This window comes from Ammospiza nelsoni, chromosome 16 (assembly GCF_027579445.1).
Source record: "Ammospiza nelsoni isolate bAmmNel1 chromosome 16, bAmmNel1.pri, whole genome shotgun sequence".
Lineage (NCBI taxonomy): Eukaryota > Metazoa > Chordata > Aves > Passeriformes > Passerellidae > Ammospiza > Ammospiza nelsoni.
This window is the reverse complement of record NC_080648.1, coordinates 7,829,726-7,848,364: the sequence shown is the minus strand read 5'-3', so window position 1 is coordinate 7,848,364 and position 18,639 is coordinate 7,829,726. Positions and strand designations below refer to the sequence as shown.

Genomic DNA, 18,639 nt, shown 5'->3' with positions numbered 1-18,639 from the left:
AACCTGGTCTTCATCAACATCTCTGTGTTCAGTCTTTGATTTGTTCTAGTGTGACATGGTCCCAAAATTGGGTCTTAAAAGCTTACTGTTCACAAACATGGAAATTCTAAATGGACAAGCACAAATCTATTATTTCCAGTGCATGGAGAGGTTGGCTTTACTTCTTTCAGACGTCCTTTTTCTGTTTTCCTTTTGGACTCTTCAGATAAAATAAAAAAGAGCAACGAAATATAGTTCAGAGAGTTTTCCTGTACTCACTCTCAGAGGAACTGCAATATAAGGGGATATTATATTAAGAATTCTTCTATCATCTCCTCTGGATGAAATGGAAGGTAATTAAGTGTAAGGTTATGCTGTGGTTGGAGACTACCATCCTGCAACTGTTCTTGAATTGTGAGCCAGGCCCTTCAATAAATTGACTTCACTGATTCTGAGGAATGGCTAAAGATAAAATTCTGATTAAAAAGTATTAATTACCACATTTAAAAATGTCCTGGTGTATAAATCTTTGTGTGCCACTTCAGGTAATAGACAACAGAATAATAGTAATTTTTTATTTTTATCTACCAGTGTTATTGCCTGCTTTCTTGTGAACCCTTGACCTAGGGTAGATAAATGTTCCTTTATTCTTTGTTTAATGGAACTGTAGAGTTCAGTCAGCTACTCTATCACAGTAAATAAAACACAGAAGGCAATAAATAAATGAGATTGTAAACTGAGTCTGGTACATGTCTACATGAAAAATCTGAGCATGTGATGATTTCTTATATGAGTTTTATAGCTATTATGATGTTTTTAACAGATACTAGAAGGGAAAACAAAGGGAGGTGCAGGGAAAGGTGTAATCTCTGGATTACAATTTAGACAACTAAGCATATCAGTATCAGCTCCTATGTCTGTGTCTTCATATAGATGTTTCTGAATGCAGGTCTACTCATGAAAGAATCATCCAGTTAAAAGTTACTTCTGACAGAAATGAAATTAACCTCTTCACAAAGTTAAATGGCAATGTGCATGGCTTTTGAAAGCAACAATGAGTGATGGGAAATATGGGATGGAGAGAAGGAAGGATTGGGGTAGTTTAACTAAGGGTTAGAGAAATTTAAATAATCTTTGCATCCTTCCTTTTTTGGATTGTGTTGCCTGTTCCTGCCTGTAACCAAGAACCTTGAATTAACAATTTTCCTTCTGCAAAGTATACTATATTTTCATGGTGTCAGTTCAGCAAATTTCTCTCTTATGTTTGTCAGCTTTGAACACTAGAAAGAAGAGTACCGTGGCTTTAAAAAACAAATCCCACATCTGATTAAATTGTGAGCAGTAAATTAATGTTTGGAATCAAGTATAGTAAGAAGCAGATAAACTCTTTTGACTATTGAATAAGGCATTATTGAAAATGTATAGATTTCAAAAACTAGGGACAAATACCTAGGCTGATGTTTTCAGTCCTGATAGCAACTTATAATAAAGGGTGTGGAAATTCACATCTTCAAAACCTTTTTTCTAAGGTATCTAAATGTGAGTCAAGAACCTCAGGATGACTCAATTTTGACAGCTAAGTTAGATTCTCGGTATAATGGGGAAATGTATTCTGAAGTGTTCCATGCATAAAAATATTCAGTGACAAATCTAAACCAATATATAAAATATAGCATGGATTTTGGAGTTGGAAGTTCAGTAGTCTTCCATCATAGCATGATTTGATACTGGAAATTTTAAAATGCATGGAAAAGCAGTGGTTTCATTTTTCTTCCCAACATCAGTGATGGCTTCTTGTTAAATATTTTGATCAGAACACAATTTTTATCCACTCTGAAGCAAAAGTAAAGAAATCTACCAATGTAACAATATTTTTAGATATATAGAATTAGCTCTAAAATGGATTCCTTCCATTTTAGCTGTGGTGTAGCTATCGGAGAATTTAAGAGGCCAGAGAACCTCATTAAATGTTATGTTGATAAATTTCACGTTGTTAGGCACAGTTTACATCTGTGTATCCCTGAGTGCACTAGAGCACTCTTCCAATCATCCAAAACTGTCTATTCTATTCTTTCTATGCCTTCTGAGAACCAGCAGCTCAGGTAAAACAATATATGTGCAGTCTCTTACAGAAAAGGGCACACTGCAGAAAACTCTGGTTATCCCAGTACGACCTCTCCTCCTGTAGTGCAAGTTTTCAAATCTGTACACCCACAGAAACAGAAAATAAACCAATTTCTCTCTTTCTTGCCTATGGAATAAAAGGTAAATGATAGTTCCTTCAGTAAGGTTATGTGGTTTTCATCCTTGCCATTATGTGTATGAAGAATTCAGTGATGAAAAGCTATATTTAGTTACTGAAAAATTGCAATGAATTGTGAAAGGGATTGGATCTTGATCTTGGTTCTACTTATTTAGAGAGGTAAATTAATCCTTTTTGAAATAAACATGATGATATTTCTCAATCCCAAGTTTGCAAACATCCTGTCAGTGTGGTGAACAGTTTTAATGCTTGGTAGAAGTGCTCTGGTGTAGCCAGTGAGGCACCATGAAGCCAAGAACAACCTACTGGAGAAATCTCATTGCAAAGATTCATTTTGTACATTTCATTGTAGCAGCTATTCTATGTATTCATGGGAAAGCCAGGGTAAAAGGTGGAGCATTAAGATAAGGAAAAATTTAGGGGTGCTGAATTTTGCATCACTCTTTGAGCATGCACAGAATAAGTACTAGATTACAATTAACTCTGCCCTTGCCTTTTTTTGCATCTTTTTTTGAGGTATTACTTCAAAAGGGAAAAGTCATATATGCTCCATAAAGACTATGGGAATGGAAATTACCATCAGATAACCCAAGAAGGCCATATCTGAAGTTAAATGAGAACCACTGAGCAGTCTGCCATTAAACAAGGGGGAAAGAAAGAATTATTTCTCATTAACCAGAATATTATAACCAGAATATTACACAGTGGAGCTGGTGACCCACAGGGAAAAATTATAGTGATTGAATATGCTTGTAATTCAAAAAATGGCATCATTGGTAAAATTAGTCTGATTATTTTTAAAAAGAGCATGCAACACCATATTATGCATTAGCACATTTGCACTTCTTATCAATAATTATTGATATAAATTATGTTATTTACTTGTTTTGCCTCCTTCATATGTGGTCTTAGTCACTTAGGCAGACACTGCTAGGAAATAGCATCTGTTGTATCCATCCATAAACATGAACAAATAGTTACATTTAGTTATTTATGCATGGAAAACAGAACTTCCAAAATTAATGTAAAAATGTTGTGAATGATACTGGAGGACACCTATTGACTCTATGAGAGGATAATCATTTACAAAAAGCAAGGAGGAGGATTTGCAGAGAGTAACATATTGAAGCTGAAAAGAGGAAATCATGTCAGACATTAGAGGCAAAAACAGAGGGAAGTCACTGAGGTAATGGCATAATTTTCTGTGGAAACTGCCTGGACTGTAGAACTAGAGGTGACCAAAAATGCCTAAATAATAAAGATGCTGATCTCTATTCAAATACACAGTCCTTGAAAAACCAAAGGATCAAACAGTAATAAGAAGCAAAATTCATTTCAGTCTCTAGTGATCTCTTCTAGTAATGCACTGTGGCTAGAGTGGGAGGTAAAAAAATTGAAGAGCAATAAAAAAGGGTGGAAAAAATAAGTTACTCTACCAGGTTTGAAGTGCCACAGGGAGATGGGGAAGACTTGCTTAGGGCAGGTTGTATTTGGTGATGAGATTCATTTACATGAAATCAGGGGCAGCTACAGATTTTCTAAGACTTTTACCATTTTCATCTCATCTCCCTAAAACTAAAGGATACCACACGCTCTGAGACCTTTTACATCAGAATAAAGGTAAATGTGGCTTATCCCTTTGAAAGGGATTTTGTAGTAGAAAGGTTAATACAGAACAAACAACAGTGAGTTTGATTTGACAGACCAGAATCTTCCTGAATTAAATTTGGTTTTACTGTTGGGTTGAATGCTCAGTAGATTACCCCAAGTAGATTATCAACTTGAGTATTGGACAGAATTATACTTATTTTATGCTGTCAGTAAAAGATATTTGTTGATGGCTCCTGTGTGATGCTTATCAAGATTGAGTGGGGCTGTCCTTAAGTGGAATGTCAATCTCAGGCAATTCATTACTTCCACAGAGTGGAAGGGATGGGGAAATGAACCTCATGGTATTATGTGAATTAGATTTTAAGTTTCAGTTGTATGAGAACACTTTATATAAACATACATTTCCTCTTGGCTATTGAGGTACCAATGGAAATTGTTGGATTTTTACATATCTGAGCTAATATAAAGTTTAGGGAAAATAAGGGTTTTGTTTGTATGCATAATAAAAAGTTAAACTTAAATGATTCCACTCTAAATGAAAAGACCTCACCCCTACACATTATTCTACATATTATACACATAAGTAAAGGAGGACCAGATGCTACACTTGACTTTGTAAAATTGAGGGGGCTGATTTTGGTCTTTTTTTCCACTCTGTAGGCACCAGATTAATGTAAAGACAATTGTAAAAAACCTTAGAAAACCCTAGGAAAATAGATTCTATACAAGAGTGGGGAGGTAGGAAGGATGTGAGCAGCTTTGAGCTGTAAATTGGCATGTGCAGGTCCCAGTGACCTCAGCACAGACTGCAGTGGCTGATCACAGCACAGCTCTCCCTTTTGGTCTCTACTCTTACTAATGCAGCAGCACAAAATTCCTATGAGTGCATTTGTTGTTGTTCTTCAACCAAAACACCTCACAGGACACAGCTGGGCTGATTAGTCTAAGCATACAGGTATCACAATTCCTTTCATTCAAAGCCAGAGGAAATGTCTCCTCCATATAAATAATTATAGCACAGACAGACGTGAGACATACAGGAAGAACAAGTGCATTACCAAAAAATGGAATTAACTTCATCCACCAAAATGTGCAATTCAAATAAACCTTGTGCTCAAATACTGGCAGATCATAAAGGGAAATATTTCATGTATGGTCTCTCCTGATAAATAGGCTTATTTCCTGCTGTTAAAATAAATCTGTATTTCTTATTTTGTTCTCAGTTTATAATCCAGTCACAATTCTAGCAATAATGAGATCCCTGGGAGTTTAAATCAAAATATTTATTGTTACTAATTTTGAGTTTACGCTAGTCTAGCATCATTAGCAAAACATATTGTTTGTAAACAGTAAAATTACAGCAGTTGAGGTTGACTGGGGCTTTCGTAGCTGTACCTGGATCCATTGCCCAAAGCTGAATTCCAGTGTCTGGGTGTGGTGCTCAGCTGCTTTTCTGCTGCTCAGTAACTGCTTGGACCCTGTGTTTGCCTCATAATCAAACCAGTAAGTCATTATTAATTTCCTGAGGGCTTTTTACTGAAATTGTTACATGTTCTACAGATATCCCTACATTACTTACTCCTGGTTCTTGAGACAGATGTCATAGTCAAGAGATTGTTATGCATCTTTAGAGCTGCTGGATTTCTCTTCAGCAATCCGGTCAGCTCCTGACCTGAGCCTGGTTTGGTCAATAAGACTTTTATCCAGTTCTTAGGAATACTGTGAAGGTTTTGAATCCAGCTCAGGATTTGTGGTTCCTGCAAAAAGCATTCTGAGCATTTGAAGCACAATTTGAGCCTTCCCATGGTAATCAAGATGCAAATTGAACATGGGTAACCTTGATTCTAAATATATATATAGCTCAACTGTATTAGTAAACACATGTCCTGTGCAGGAGTGACTCAGAACTTCTGAAGCACTTAACTAAGCACAGTTGAATCATCTAATTAGTGAAACAGTAAACAAAAATTTCAAAACTTCTGTATGGCTTTGGAGTGGCTAATCTTTTTCTGTGCTTTGATACACACTTTTTCATTGGTCTTGAAAGTGAGGCGCACACCAAAGAAAAAAATTTGGTGGACTGTAAATTAGTTTATCTGCATTTGAGAGGATTAGGTGCACTGCAAAAGTGTAATCAGTGTGAAGATAACAATCTCATCTGAGTTCACAATCTGAATTTTCTAATTTTTATGTGATTTATGTGCCACCTAAATTATTTTCAACATTATACAGAAATAAAAAGCATCACTTATTTTTTCACTCCCTTGGAAATCTTCTTTCATAGTGCAAAAGTCTTAGGATTCCATTTTGTGTCCTCAAGTGGTTTTCTTAAGCCTCAGCCTCTCTTCCATGACTACATGTCTCCCAAAGCCAGAATTGATGATAGTATAACATGATATGCTGCTGATTCAAAGAGCATATTCTGTGTTTGTGCAGGCAAACCAGCTGAATTATATTAAATAGAACCTTGCTCAGATTTCAGACCTTCAAGGGACTCAGCATCTCTTTGTGTTTGAAGAGCTTCTAGAATCTTCTCTCTCCCAAAGGAAAGAGTACAAGAGGGGTGAGGAACAAGGGTGAAAGAGCTTTAAAACCATTTGATATTCATGTTTCAGTATGTGACAGGCTGATAGGTTTCAGGATGGTATCAGTTTCTGAGTCCTAAGGAAAGGTGACTGGGCAGCTGGAGTCCCTTGAGCAAAGTTTTAGTGGACGCTGTGGGATCTCCCTGTCCTTTTTGTGCCCTCTGTTCCCACATGGCCTGAACTGAACTGAGCCTCCTGAGCTTCTGTGACAGGGATGGGCTGAAGGACAGAATCCTTCCCTGCCAAGCCAAGTAATTTCTCAACAACCATATGCCTCTTTCAGTTCCAGAAAGTCAAATTCTCACCATGAGCTTCTTTAAGTCCAGAGACAAATAGGTGTCAAGAAAATACTGAAATTTCTTTAAGTCAATTAAAAAGTCTGTAAATAACTATGAGGTCACGTATTAATTCAACTGGACACCTAAGGAGGAAATTTCACCTATCCAGTACTTTCTTCAATAGTAATTGTATTTTGTACACCTCTCAGTCACAGATATAAAGAATAAAAATAATATATTATTTGTAATAATAATATATTAATTTTATCATATAGAGCAGTTCAGCCACATCACAGTATTTTACTTTCCTTAATTTTGAATAATAAATTAGAAATGTGACCATTTTAATGAGTCCTGAAGATTACTTTTGAGATCACCTAATTTTTGCATTAATTTATTAACAGAGTATAGTTCCATCAACTGCTTTCCTAGACCAACAGTAGAATCAATTCTAATATTACCTTTTGATTTTTGCTGTCTCACAAAAGGACATATTTTATTGCATCTATACTAGCTATTTATAGGAAACTGTTTCCATTTTTATATCTTTAGAAGTTGCACACTTTTTGAATGAAAGTGATAGACCTGAATTGTGAAACACTGATTCTCATTAGAACTTTTGCACAGATACACAAATGGATAGTGTAACTGGCTGCTTAATCCTGAGTTCATTTTCTTCCCTTCAGTCAGAATTTTCTTGTCAGATGGAACAAATTGTATATAAACAGTCCAGTCTTTTGAAATTAGATGGTTGTGTTAAATTTTTCATTAAATTGATTAATTATTTTGGAATAATTTAATTAATTATTTTGCACTATTTATATAACATTATACAGATAGCTACATATATGTATCTTAGTCTTGGGAAATTTTTGTCTACTGCAGGTCTGCATACTATACATTTACTGTACTGCTTTCTTTAGGATTACTTTTAACATTTCAGATTTGTCAATTTATTTATTTTTGAAAGTTATTTCAGAAATGTTATCACTTGTTCCATGTTTGAAATTCCCACTGAAACCCCTATGCTGGTTTGTGGAGACAATAGTAAATGCATTCAGACCTAAAAGACCACAACTTTGGGAAGCTGATGGGGTTACTGCACTCAACACTGCTTGGATTCCTGGTCCAGGCGGTGTTACTCCCTGCAGCTGCATTTAATTCACCAGGGTTACTGTGATATATGGCATCCTGGGTGAATATTTTGCTCTGTGTGCCCTAGAAAATACCAGCATGCTCAGAAGTGACTGATCCCGTGTGTGTGTGCAGAGGGAGAGGAGAGGAAGAGGGAAGTTCAGCTTTGGTGTTTCTCAAAATTTCTTTTGCCAGTCCAAATAGAGAAGCCAGATGTTTGACCTCTTTCTTGAGATCTTTCTTTCTTAACTGGTGGTGACCAGTTAAGGCATCTCAGCACTTGTGACCACTAAAATCACTGGTTTCTTCTGAAATATCCAATTTCACTGTGCATGGGGAAAATGGACATCCTGGAAATCATGGAGGGGTCCAGCTCTGTGATGCACATATGCATATAATCTGTGTCATGTACACGTTACAGATTTCTGAAGTGTTATTTGTACTAATCTATCATTTAGGCCTATAGGACTGAAGAGCTCACGTTCTGAAAACATTTACACAGATGATTCCAGAAGGGAAGCTTAGCTAATGTTTATTTGGAAAAGTTTAACTCCTTTTTGTTTGTTGAAGTAATGGGTAATAGAGCCATTTCTAACTCATACCAATGAAGTATAATTCATGTTTGTATACACCATAATGTATTTTCTCTTTTTCTTCTGTGTTCTTGGTCTCAATACAAGATACATAACTCACAAACCCAGGGTTAATTATTAGAGATCTTATTTTAGCTTGCCCAGAAACTGAGAATCCAATGAGATATTAGAGTACTGTGTACAATATTCAGCACTGGTTATGGTATCAGATAGGAAGATTTATCAGTCAAAGAATGAAAAGATTTCCACAACAGTAGAACTGTTTCCACTGCAGCTGCTGTACCTCAAAAAGTTCTGTGGAAAAACTATAAAAAACCCCCCCAATATTGCTGACAATATTGACTGTGAAATTACTTCTGCCGTAAATTCTCAGGATTGTATTGCAGACCAATTTCAGAATGGCTAATCAAAGCCAATAATTTCTCTATTTATTGTGAAAATTGGTAGTGGTTAGATCTAACGAAGGCTGTTTATAGACACTCACTGTCCTTATTTCCTGGTTCATCAGAGCGTGTAACTGAAGTCAAGACTGACATCTTCGTCACCAGCTTTGGGCCTGTCTCAGACCATGATATGGTAAGTGATGGCCTGTATTTCTACAGCACTCATTTTCTCTTGACTTTTTAATTTGGAGGATAAAAGATCTGTGCAATAACTTATTTACCCCCTTTAAGGCTGGGCTCTCTTTGAGCCCCTGATTTGAAGATGCCATCAGGTTTTCTGTGCTGCCATTCCTGCTGCTATGACTGCATTGAAGTGCCCTGAAATTAGAAGCCTCAGTGACTTTAATAATGTGTTCTAACAGACTTTATATTTGCTACATAATATATTACGGAATGCATTAGGGTTTGGACCTGTATTCTTCTGAGAGTGATTGCTGAGGTCCTTGCTGGCACATCACTGATCCAATTTGCCAAGAAAGATTATCATCTTAAAATGCAATTAACACTTATGCCTATGGTGTGACATCTGTACAGTCTAACCTGTATTTTTATATTAAAAGCTACTGATCAATGGAAAGTGACTTTCCTAGATCTTGGCTGCTAAAAAGAGAAGATTAATGAGAGAATTAGTGTCGCTGCTTTACGGAATGAATATTAAAATCAAATTGCCAGATAACTGCAGGGAATGGAGATGTTCAGAAAACTGAATGAAGATGTTGTGAGCCCTGGTCTTGAGATACCAAGAGTTGTGTAGAAATATGGATAAGGTACTTAAAATTTTCTATATGAATGAAGTTTGCACAAGTAGGTGGTTATTGAGAGGGGTAAAGCCTGATCTGCAGCCGCCAGTGTCTGCTGGATGCTGTATAAGGATGAATGCTAGAAACATCCTTGTTGATCTAAATGAAGAAATTAAAGCAATTCAAACTTGTAGTTGGCTACGTTTAGCTAAATATACGTAGCAAAAGAAAGGTCCAAGGAAAAAGAAAAGAAAGAATAAGTAGAGGTAAGGGAACAAGTTCCATTTCTGATTACAAAATTATCAGCTGCTTAATTTGAACTAAAAATGTAGCTAAGCCTTAAACACCAGGTTATTACAAGTTTCTGACTACTCAAAACAGCATTAAGGAATAGAAAACCAGCAAAAGTAACAAGTAACTTTTTCAAGACAGTTCATTTTTCTAAGTGAATTTTCTGAAGAGACACCATTTTTTGATTGCTTGGAAGGCAATACTTATAAAAGTACAGTTAAACATATAAATGCTATGATACCCATACCATGTTGACTCCTTTTTTTCAGTCATTTAAACAAGAGAAAGAATCCATCATCCTCTTAATAAAATGTGTGACCAAGAAACACAGAGGCAGGTGTTCATATATTTTGAAAACTAAAGAATTCGCAGAAAAGTATTTAGTGTAAAACTCCTACTCACCTCCCATAAAAAGTAACGTGTGTGCAGCCCACTCATGTTAAACCTTTCCTTGAGGAACTAGGTGTGAAAGCAGAGACAGAAAGATAAATTGGAGAGTTTGCCAGAGCCCAGAGTTTATCTGGATTTCACTGCACGCTCGGTGCAGAGTGCTCTGGGCACAGCCAGGTCGGACACCTCAGCTGGGGCTGCCCTGGTCCCCATGTGCAGCCTGGGCTGGGCTCTGGGAGGCTTTGGGCAGGCACGGGGGGATGAGCTGAGCCTCAGCCTGGGCTGGGGCTCCTCCAGCTCCTCCTGAGTGTTGGGAAGGCACAGCCCCCCTGAGCTGCCAGCACACCTCAGCCATTTGGGGTTTGCAGCATGCGGGGAGGCACCTCCGTGGACAATCAGGGTGCTCCTGCCCACTCTCAATACACTCCTCTAAGAGCAGCATGGACATAACCTGTTGTTCTATAAAGAGATTGTCTTGGCTTGTTCTTATACTTGTAAATGAAGTTATATGGGAGAAAAGCATTTTTTTTTAAAAATCATCGTTTTTGGAAGAGCTTTGCAGGTTTTCAGGCATGGGAAAGATAAAAGACATGCCTGAAAACCCGCAAAGTGACATCATTTCAGCGTGTTTGCAGGTTTTCAGACATGCTTACATGGTGGATTGAACTGAACAACAGATACCTGGCTGTTCTCATACAAACTGTCATTTTTGTGAAAATTTTTGATGTGTATTATTTGGAATAAGAAGTGTTTCAAAATTAACTTCTTCAGAAAGACAGATTTTTTTTCTAGTAAACCTTCATTCCCAGTTTTTCTGTACAGTAAGCTTTTCGGGGAATGATTATTTGCCTTACTGTCTTCCTATACAGAACCTCATGCAGACCACAGAGTGGTCTACCCTGTGAATAAACAATCTCCAGGGAGAAGTATTGGAAGAGTAAACTAGAGAACATTTAAGTCAAAGTGTTATAAATATTCCATAAAATACCATAAAATTTATTCCAAGTTCAGATAGAAATCTTGTTTTTAACCTGCATACTGTGGAATGAAGAGTCTGTGCTGTGGAGAATTTATTCCAAATTCCACCTCACTCATGTGTGTGCACAGAGCATTGCTATTGTACATAGTCTAGAGAAAATCCTTCTGCTCCCCTGTTCTGTGTGCCCCTCTGCTGTAGCAAAAAGCCCTAATCAGAATATCTGATGGCTCTAAAGATCAGCTGTCTGTCAGGATTCATTTGAGGAGAATTAATGCACATGCTTAAGTGGGTAGAGAAAGTTGAGGAGCTGAGATATCTCAGCCAAAATTAATTCACTCTGTATGGTGAGATGTCCTGGGATAGGGAAAGATTCTGTGCCAGGCGTGACCTCTCAGCTGCTTTTTAATTGAATTTTATCTTATGCTGTCAGGACCCTTATCAAATCTTTCTGACTCCTTGTCCTTTTCCAACAAATGAACCTTATGTTTGTATGAAGTGAAAAACCAGACTCTCTTTTCTCAACCTGTACCACCTCCCACTCACCCCTTTGCAGCTGAAAGAGAAAAAGGGAATGGCTTGCATGCTGAAATGATGTCACCTTCTGGGCATGTCTTTTACCTTTCCCATGTGTGTAGGAGGAAATATTCTTTGGTGCTAGTAAAACATGGAGGAAATCCAAAATTTTAATGATGGATACTGTCTCCTACACCTCCTTCTCTCCTACTCTACTGCACAGCTGGGACAGGATTTGGTCGCAATTCAACCTAAGGCCATGACCCAGCAAAATTCTGAAGCAAATAATTGGTTATAAGTGCAAACTGCTTTCACTGAAGCTGAATAAACTCAGGCTTCAACAGTTCACTGAGCAAGTGATTAAAAAAATGGAAATACAACTAAGTATGTACAAAAATGATTCACAGGTCTGGGATATAAATAAAATCTAATTTAAAGATCCACCAAATGTCCCAAAATTAGAACAACCCTTGTAACTACATTTCCATGTAAAAGAAAAAAAATTACTCAGGCATTTCGTACCCTAAAAGCAGGAAAAACACACATCAGTAAGAATCACCATTCTTTCTTGCTAATAGTTACACAAGGAATAAACCTTGTAAGCTCAAATGTGCTTATGTTGTATGGAGTGTTGGTGGTTGTTAAAATGAAAAAACACAAATCTGAAGGAATTTGCTGTGGAGACATTTTGCATGCTCCTTCCAGAATGTTCCCCTTTACTATCATGTTTTTCAGGACAGCTCTATTCCTTATAGCTCTGTGTGCCCTCACACGCAGGAGCTCTCTCTGTTCCAGGATTTGGCACCTCCTTTTGCAGGAGATCTCAGCAAAGGTTCCAGTTCTCAGCCAAAAGAGTCTCATTCAGAGTAACTCAGAGCCACATTGGATAACTGCTTTTGATGTTTATCACAATATCAAAGATGGAAGGGGCAGGGTGATCCAATGCTGAACTTCCACGTGAGGATGGAATTTTCCCATGGGAAATGCTGTACTATGCTGCATTCACGGTTCTTCACATTTTTACCCCATCTATATGTTGGAATATTATACGTAAAATATCTCTCCCTCTTAACTTCATTGCTGTTGCTTTGTCACAAATATTTCTTTAATTTCATAGTGAGTGTTGGTTATTTGGGTTGTCCCCATGGCCATGAGTCAGCCGCTGCTTGCGCCCCCCAGCCCAGTCCCTGTGCAGTCAGACTGTCACTCCTGGCCCAAAGGTGCCCTCAGCTCCTGCTCTTTGTAGCCCAACCATTTCACCCATGAACCATTCCACATTTCACCAACAGAATTTCAGTGAACTGTGAACTTTCTGCAGGTTGATTGCCAGTTTATGCTGACGAGACATTTAGAACAGAAGGCTGTATTAAGACCCTGCCTCACAAGGCTTATTTTACTCTGACGCATTTCCTGTGCCACACATACTGACCACCTACCTGCAGCTTGAAATTACAGTTCAAGTGGGAAAAGGGTTAATTATTTTGTTTCCATTTTATTATATCTAACTCATGGGCAACTTTTGAAATACTTCCTGATGTTTATTGTGTTGAACACAGCAATGATGTTGTAACTGTTTAATAACCAGCTCCAGGTACATTGTAAGTAATACAGAAAATAAACTTTCTGATAATGATTAATTTCATTAATAGTCATCTTGCTTCTAGGGAAAGGTAAGAACATACTTTTCAAGTTCTCATATTAAAACATATGACATCATAAGTGTTTCCCTTCTTTTCTGAATTAATGTAGGAATACACTATAGATGTATTTTTCCGCCAAAGCTGGAAAGATGAGAGATTAAAATTCAAAGGACCTATGACTGTTCTCCGGTTAAATAATTTAATGGCCAGCAAAATTTGGACTCCTGATACCTTTTTCCACAATGGAAAGAAGTCAGTGGCTCATAACATGACAATGCCAAATAAACTATTACGAATCACAGAGGATGGGACGTTGCTATACACAATGAGGTGAGCCCTAAAATATTACATCCTTCATTTTGTTTTACAATTTAACCTGTGCAAGCATATTTTCCAGATAGAAAACTGGTTCCTTTTTGAGCATTATTTGATTACTGCTTAATAATTATTTTCACAATAGGCCTTGGGATGATGGACAAACAGAGCTGCTTGCAGTCTTTATTTTTCCTCTCCTGCTGTGCTACCTCTACAGTCCCTGGATGCGTCTTAATGCTTGATTTTAGAAAGGTTCTTAGGGTATTAGGAACCCATCAGTTTGCAGAGAATCTTGATTTGGCATTGCTTTCAAGGATTCCATCAGCAAGTATAATAAAGCCTGAAAGTTTAGTGTAATCTGTACTTCTAAATTGTGTGCAAGGGTCTTTAATCTTTGGATCATATAGGAAGCAGATTCTAAGAACTAACAGATGCACACAGAATTCATTGACCATTCTTAATATTTCTTGTGCTTGGGATTATAAAGCATGACAGCATAAAAATAGACATTTCTTTTTCCATTGATTAAAGCATTCAGAAAGTTAGGAGAAAAATTTTTTTTGTGCTGACAGCATTCATTGGAAATATATTATTCTCTTCATGGATAACTGAACTTCAGCTGTCCAGTTATTTGAGGAGTTAAATAAATCCTTTTGAAATAAAGATGATATACAGTCATGCAAACATTCTGGACTAAAAACCTACAAATTAAATAATGAAAAAAGGGTATGTTGTCTCTATAGAGCTGCACATCCCCCCTTTATGTCTCCCATGGAATCAAAACAAGGTATAAAGGGACTCTGTTGACTTCAAGCCAAGATGGAAAACTTAGCACATAAGTGAAACCACTGAGTTTTCCGTAAAAAATTTAAAGATGTTTTTTAAAATCAGCACAAGTGTTTGGAGAAAACAAATTCTCCAGGCATTTGGGATGTTCAATTTATTGTGCAATATCTTTCAAGACTGGCTGGACTAAAGTAGAATCATCTTGGCTGGTAGCTACACAAGTCCAGGTCGATTTTTCTTGTCTTTCTAAGTGCTCAGCTGTTAGGGATTTAATCCACAGGAGCACTATCTTGGCAGCACATGGTTCACATGTGTCTCTTCTTTTGATCATAACCATTCCTATTTCCTCACCTTTGCAAGTGCCTCAATGCAATCTTCAGCCTACTCTTCAAGTATTACTGTTCATTCTCTGCTGATGTGTGGTATGTGACTGCTTCTAGCTCATTTAACCTCTTTTATTGAGAAACATGTTTGCACTCAAGCTGATAGCAATGAAATGATTTCAGCAAATGTCTGAGCATCCAGAGTGGGCCAATTTAATGATGGCAGCAAGGAAGCAATTGCAGTTGCTAATAGATTTTAATCCTCACACCAAATGAGAAGCCTGAGCATGCCTCTGATGGACCATGAGGAAGGGCAGAGGGGCAGAGCAGTTGCACCCTCAGCCAGACAATTCAGGTCCAGTTGTAATTAATCACATAACAGATACTGTGCTGTACTTATGCTATGTGTCTTAATAGAAGTCTATTTGCTATTTCTATGAAACTAGAATAAATGTGTCCTTTTGCTCATTAATCCATTATAGATTGACTGTGAGAGCAGAATGTCCCATGCATTTAGAAGACTTTCCTATGGATGCACATGCTTGCCCCTTGAAATTTGGAAGCTGTAAGTTTATTTTACATGGAGGTTTCTCCCATTTTTAGGCCACTTGAAAAGAATATTTTGCAATTGAGAAAATCTCAAGGTTTTAATCTTGTTTATTTTTCACGTTTTTGTCAGGGTTGTATCTTTATTATTTTATATATATATATATATACACTTATATTTATACATATATATATATATATAAATATGATATAATGGACTTTTTTTATGTGTCTTAAATATTCTACAATGTGGTGCGTGGACATTCACCAAAGATGAAAATGACAGTGCTCTAAATATCTAGAAAAGTATTTTGTCGCATGGAAAATGTTGTTAATCTTGTTGCTTTGTTTTGTTAAAACCCAGTATCAGTCCTAAAGAAAAGCAATACATGCTATGGATAACTGAATTGGTTTAGGTGAAAACAGTTTTGCTACTGTAGTCTTGGTATGTTTAGATCAACATTTTCCTAGGATTAGAAGGTATTTTTACACACTCACGGAACATTTTTGGAAGTGAAAAATCTCAGAAACCTCCAAATAGAGTCCTACACTTGCAGCATAGATAGCCTTAGATGAGAGAACATATTCAAGTAAGTCATTGAAATATAATTGAAATCAGAATTATTGAAATCAGTGCAATCACTGACAAAGCTTTTGATAAGTTGAGAATTTTCCCCCAAACTTCAGTGTGAATAGCAAGCAGCCTGACACTTAACTAAACAAAGTATTTTTGGAAATAAAACATAGAGAAAAAAAAAAAGTGGCAGTCTAATTTACTCTAGTTTGTTTAACACAAACAAGGAAGTTAAAATATATGGAAGATGTAATAGTGTACAAATTGTTTCCTCAATGCTACCTTTTTTTCCTAACAGAAATGGGTCATTTCACTGATAATGGTTACTTAGTGACTTGATCAATTTTGGAAGTCAACAAACAGAAAACCCAATTCATTCTTCACATGGTACCCGACAGGGTGATAATTTACTTTGGGCTGAATTGCTCTGTGTTGGCCATGAGACAGCAGTGATGTTTTGTCTTTAAAGAGCTGCTAATCTCCTAGATAAGGCTCAGAGAACAAAAAGCTCATACAACCTTGGAATATAACTGACAAGAAGAGTTTGCTCCTTGAATGTTTTCTTAGAGAGCACTTAAAATAAATCTTCCCAAATTCCTCGTGAAAGAGAGTGGAGCGAGGGGAAGCTGTGCTCCGGTTTATAACAGGACAGATACTGCGCTGGGTTCTTGATTAATAAGAGACCCGTGCACCCAAGATCCCAGCGGGATCAGGAGTGGCTGCAGGATCGAATTTCTTTTGATGTGCTCACTAAGGTGTCCCTGCAGGCGTCGTGCTGGAACTGCGGGGCAGGGAGGTGGCCGAGCCTGCAACAAACGTGCTAATGGCAATTTAAACCAGGAGCAGTCTCTGAACAAATCTGATTTACTAGACTGAATTTTATAGACACGACAAGACACCTATCAGAACATCTGTGCATCACTGAAGCACAGCCCAAGCACCAGACCCTCCCTAGCATGAGCAGTATTTCCCATTCTTTTCCTACACTGAGTTCTTTCCGGCTCACTGTGTCCCAGATTAATGTACTCTTTGTTCACACAGTGCACAGCTTTCCAGATTACTGAGGACTTTGCCTCAGTTAAATGACTAAGATTTGCAGAAATTATTAAATAAAAAGGATAGATAATGTGGATTTGCATACAAGTTCAGAACCACACCAGAAGGCAAGAACAAGACATCAGAAAAACATGCAAGTGTATCTGCATCTTTTGTACCAAAACTGATCTTTTTAACCTTAAAAAATATTTTCATAATATACTTTTCTTAATTGAACAAAAATAAAAAACATTGATATTTCTGATAAAAGACCACTTCTTACACCACTCAATAGCAATAACTGACATTCTATACTCCGAGTACAGCTGTGGACTGTCATGTTTCACAGGATTTTTGTTGTTGTTGTTGTTTTGTTTGTTTGTGTTTTTGTTTGAACACTAATGTTCTACGGCAGTTGTCCTAAAAAAACAAGTAACTACAAATGCTTGGAAAGATCATTAGACAAAATCAAGGAGGTCTCAAGGAAACTTTTCATTCACCCACTAAATTCAGGCGAGCTCCTAATTTGGGATCCTCGTGGGGAGGATCCTTCTGTAATGTGGTTTTACTGCAAATACTGCATGAAGAATTCACTGTTGAAAACAGCCCTTAAAGCTGAATCTCTCCCTTCCTGCTCATCTGATCATATGCTATAATTATCAAGTTATAGGGTATTTCTCTCAATATTTCATTCTTAATAAAAATAGAAATATCTCCAAAGGAGAAATGGCTGAATCCAAGCAAGTTATGAAAGTGGGACTCACAGTTACACATAAAAAAAGAATAGATCTTATAATTAATTTCCACTTTTTAAGTGGGAATCATATTTAAATACATTTGGGACATTTTTGTCAAACTAAAGCAATTAATTATAATCATCTTAATGGACTGGAAAATTTACTGGGAATGAATTTAATTGTCACAAAATCCATGCTTAAAGTGCAGACTACAATCTAACACTTAGCTCCCCAAGGTAGTGTTTGCCTAGCTCCATTTGTTTTAGATTAAATTGGATAAGAGGTTTTTTATGTCCTCCACTGTTACTCATCACTTCTTGGAGCTGGATTCCTAAAAGCCTCACAGTGAAGGAGCTGCACATCTCCTGTGGACTCTGCCCATGCTGTAGGGACCAATAAATGTTTGACCCAGCTCCAAGGCTAAAGTGATTTGCCAAAGAGCAGCTTAAGCTAGAGGTTATTCCAGTGTAAATTCAATGTGACAAATGCTAAAGAAATTCTGGAACAACAAAATGCCATATGTTGGCAAAACAAAATCACAAAGGCAGATGCTCTCCTCAACTCTTACCACAAACATCTGATTGTCAGTTTAAAACTGAGGCCACTCTGGAAACCAGCAGTGATGGGAGCAGCTGGCTGCATTGCTGCTTATGCAACGTGAATTGGGAGCTGAGGGGGGCAGCAGAACTGAGCACCAGATCTGGCAGCTCAATTCTGGCTCTGCCCAGTGCAGCCCCTTCCCTCTAAACCAACCCAGTCGTTCTCAGTAGCTCAGACTCTTCCAAGCTAGTCTCATATTCCACAACAAATGCTTTTTTTGTGGAAAATTAATTTTATTACTGTCTTTATATGACTAGATTAGCAAGTCAATTTCTGTGTTTACT

The 18,639-nt window shown here is 37.3% G+C and overlaps 1 protein-coding gene across 2 annotated transcripts in view; it reads left to right on the top strand.

Moving 5' to 3' along the window:
* Positions 1-18,639, top strand: part of GABRA1 (gamma-aminobutyric acid type A receptor subunit alpha1) — a 39,206-nt gene that overhangs the window by 7,073 nt on the left and 13,494 nt on the right. For both annotated transcript variants that reach the window (XM_059483337.1, XM_059483338.1), the window contains exons 4-6: positions 8,952-9,019; positions 13,549-13,769; positions 15,346-15,428. In XM_059483337.1, the coding sequence (XP_059339320.1) occupies positions 8,952-9,019; positions 13,549-13,769; positions 15,346-15,428 (372 nt within the window). The remainder of the gene's footprint in view (positions 1-8,951; positions 9,020-13,548; positions 13,770-15,345; positions 15,429-18,639) is intronic.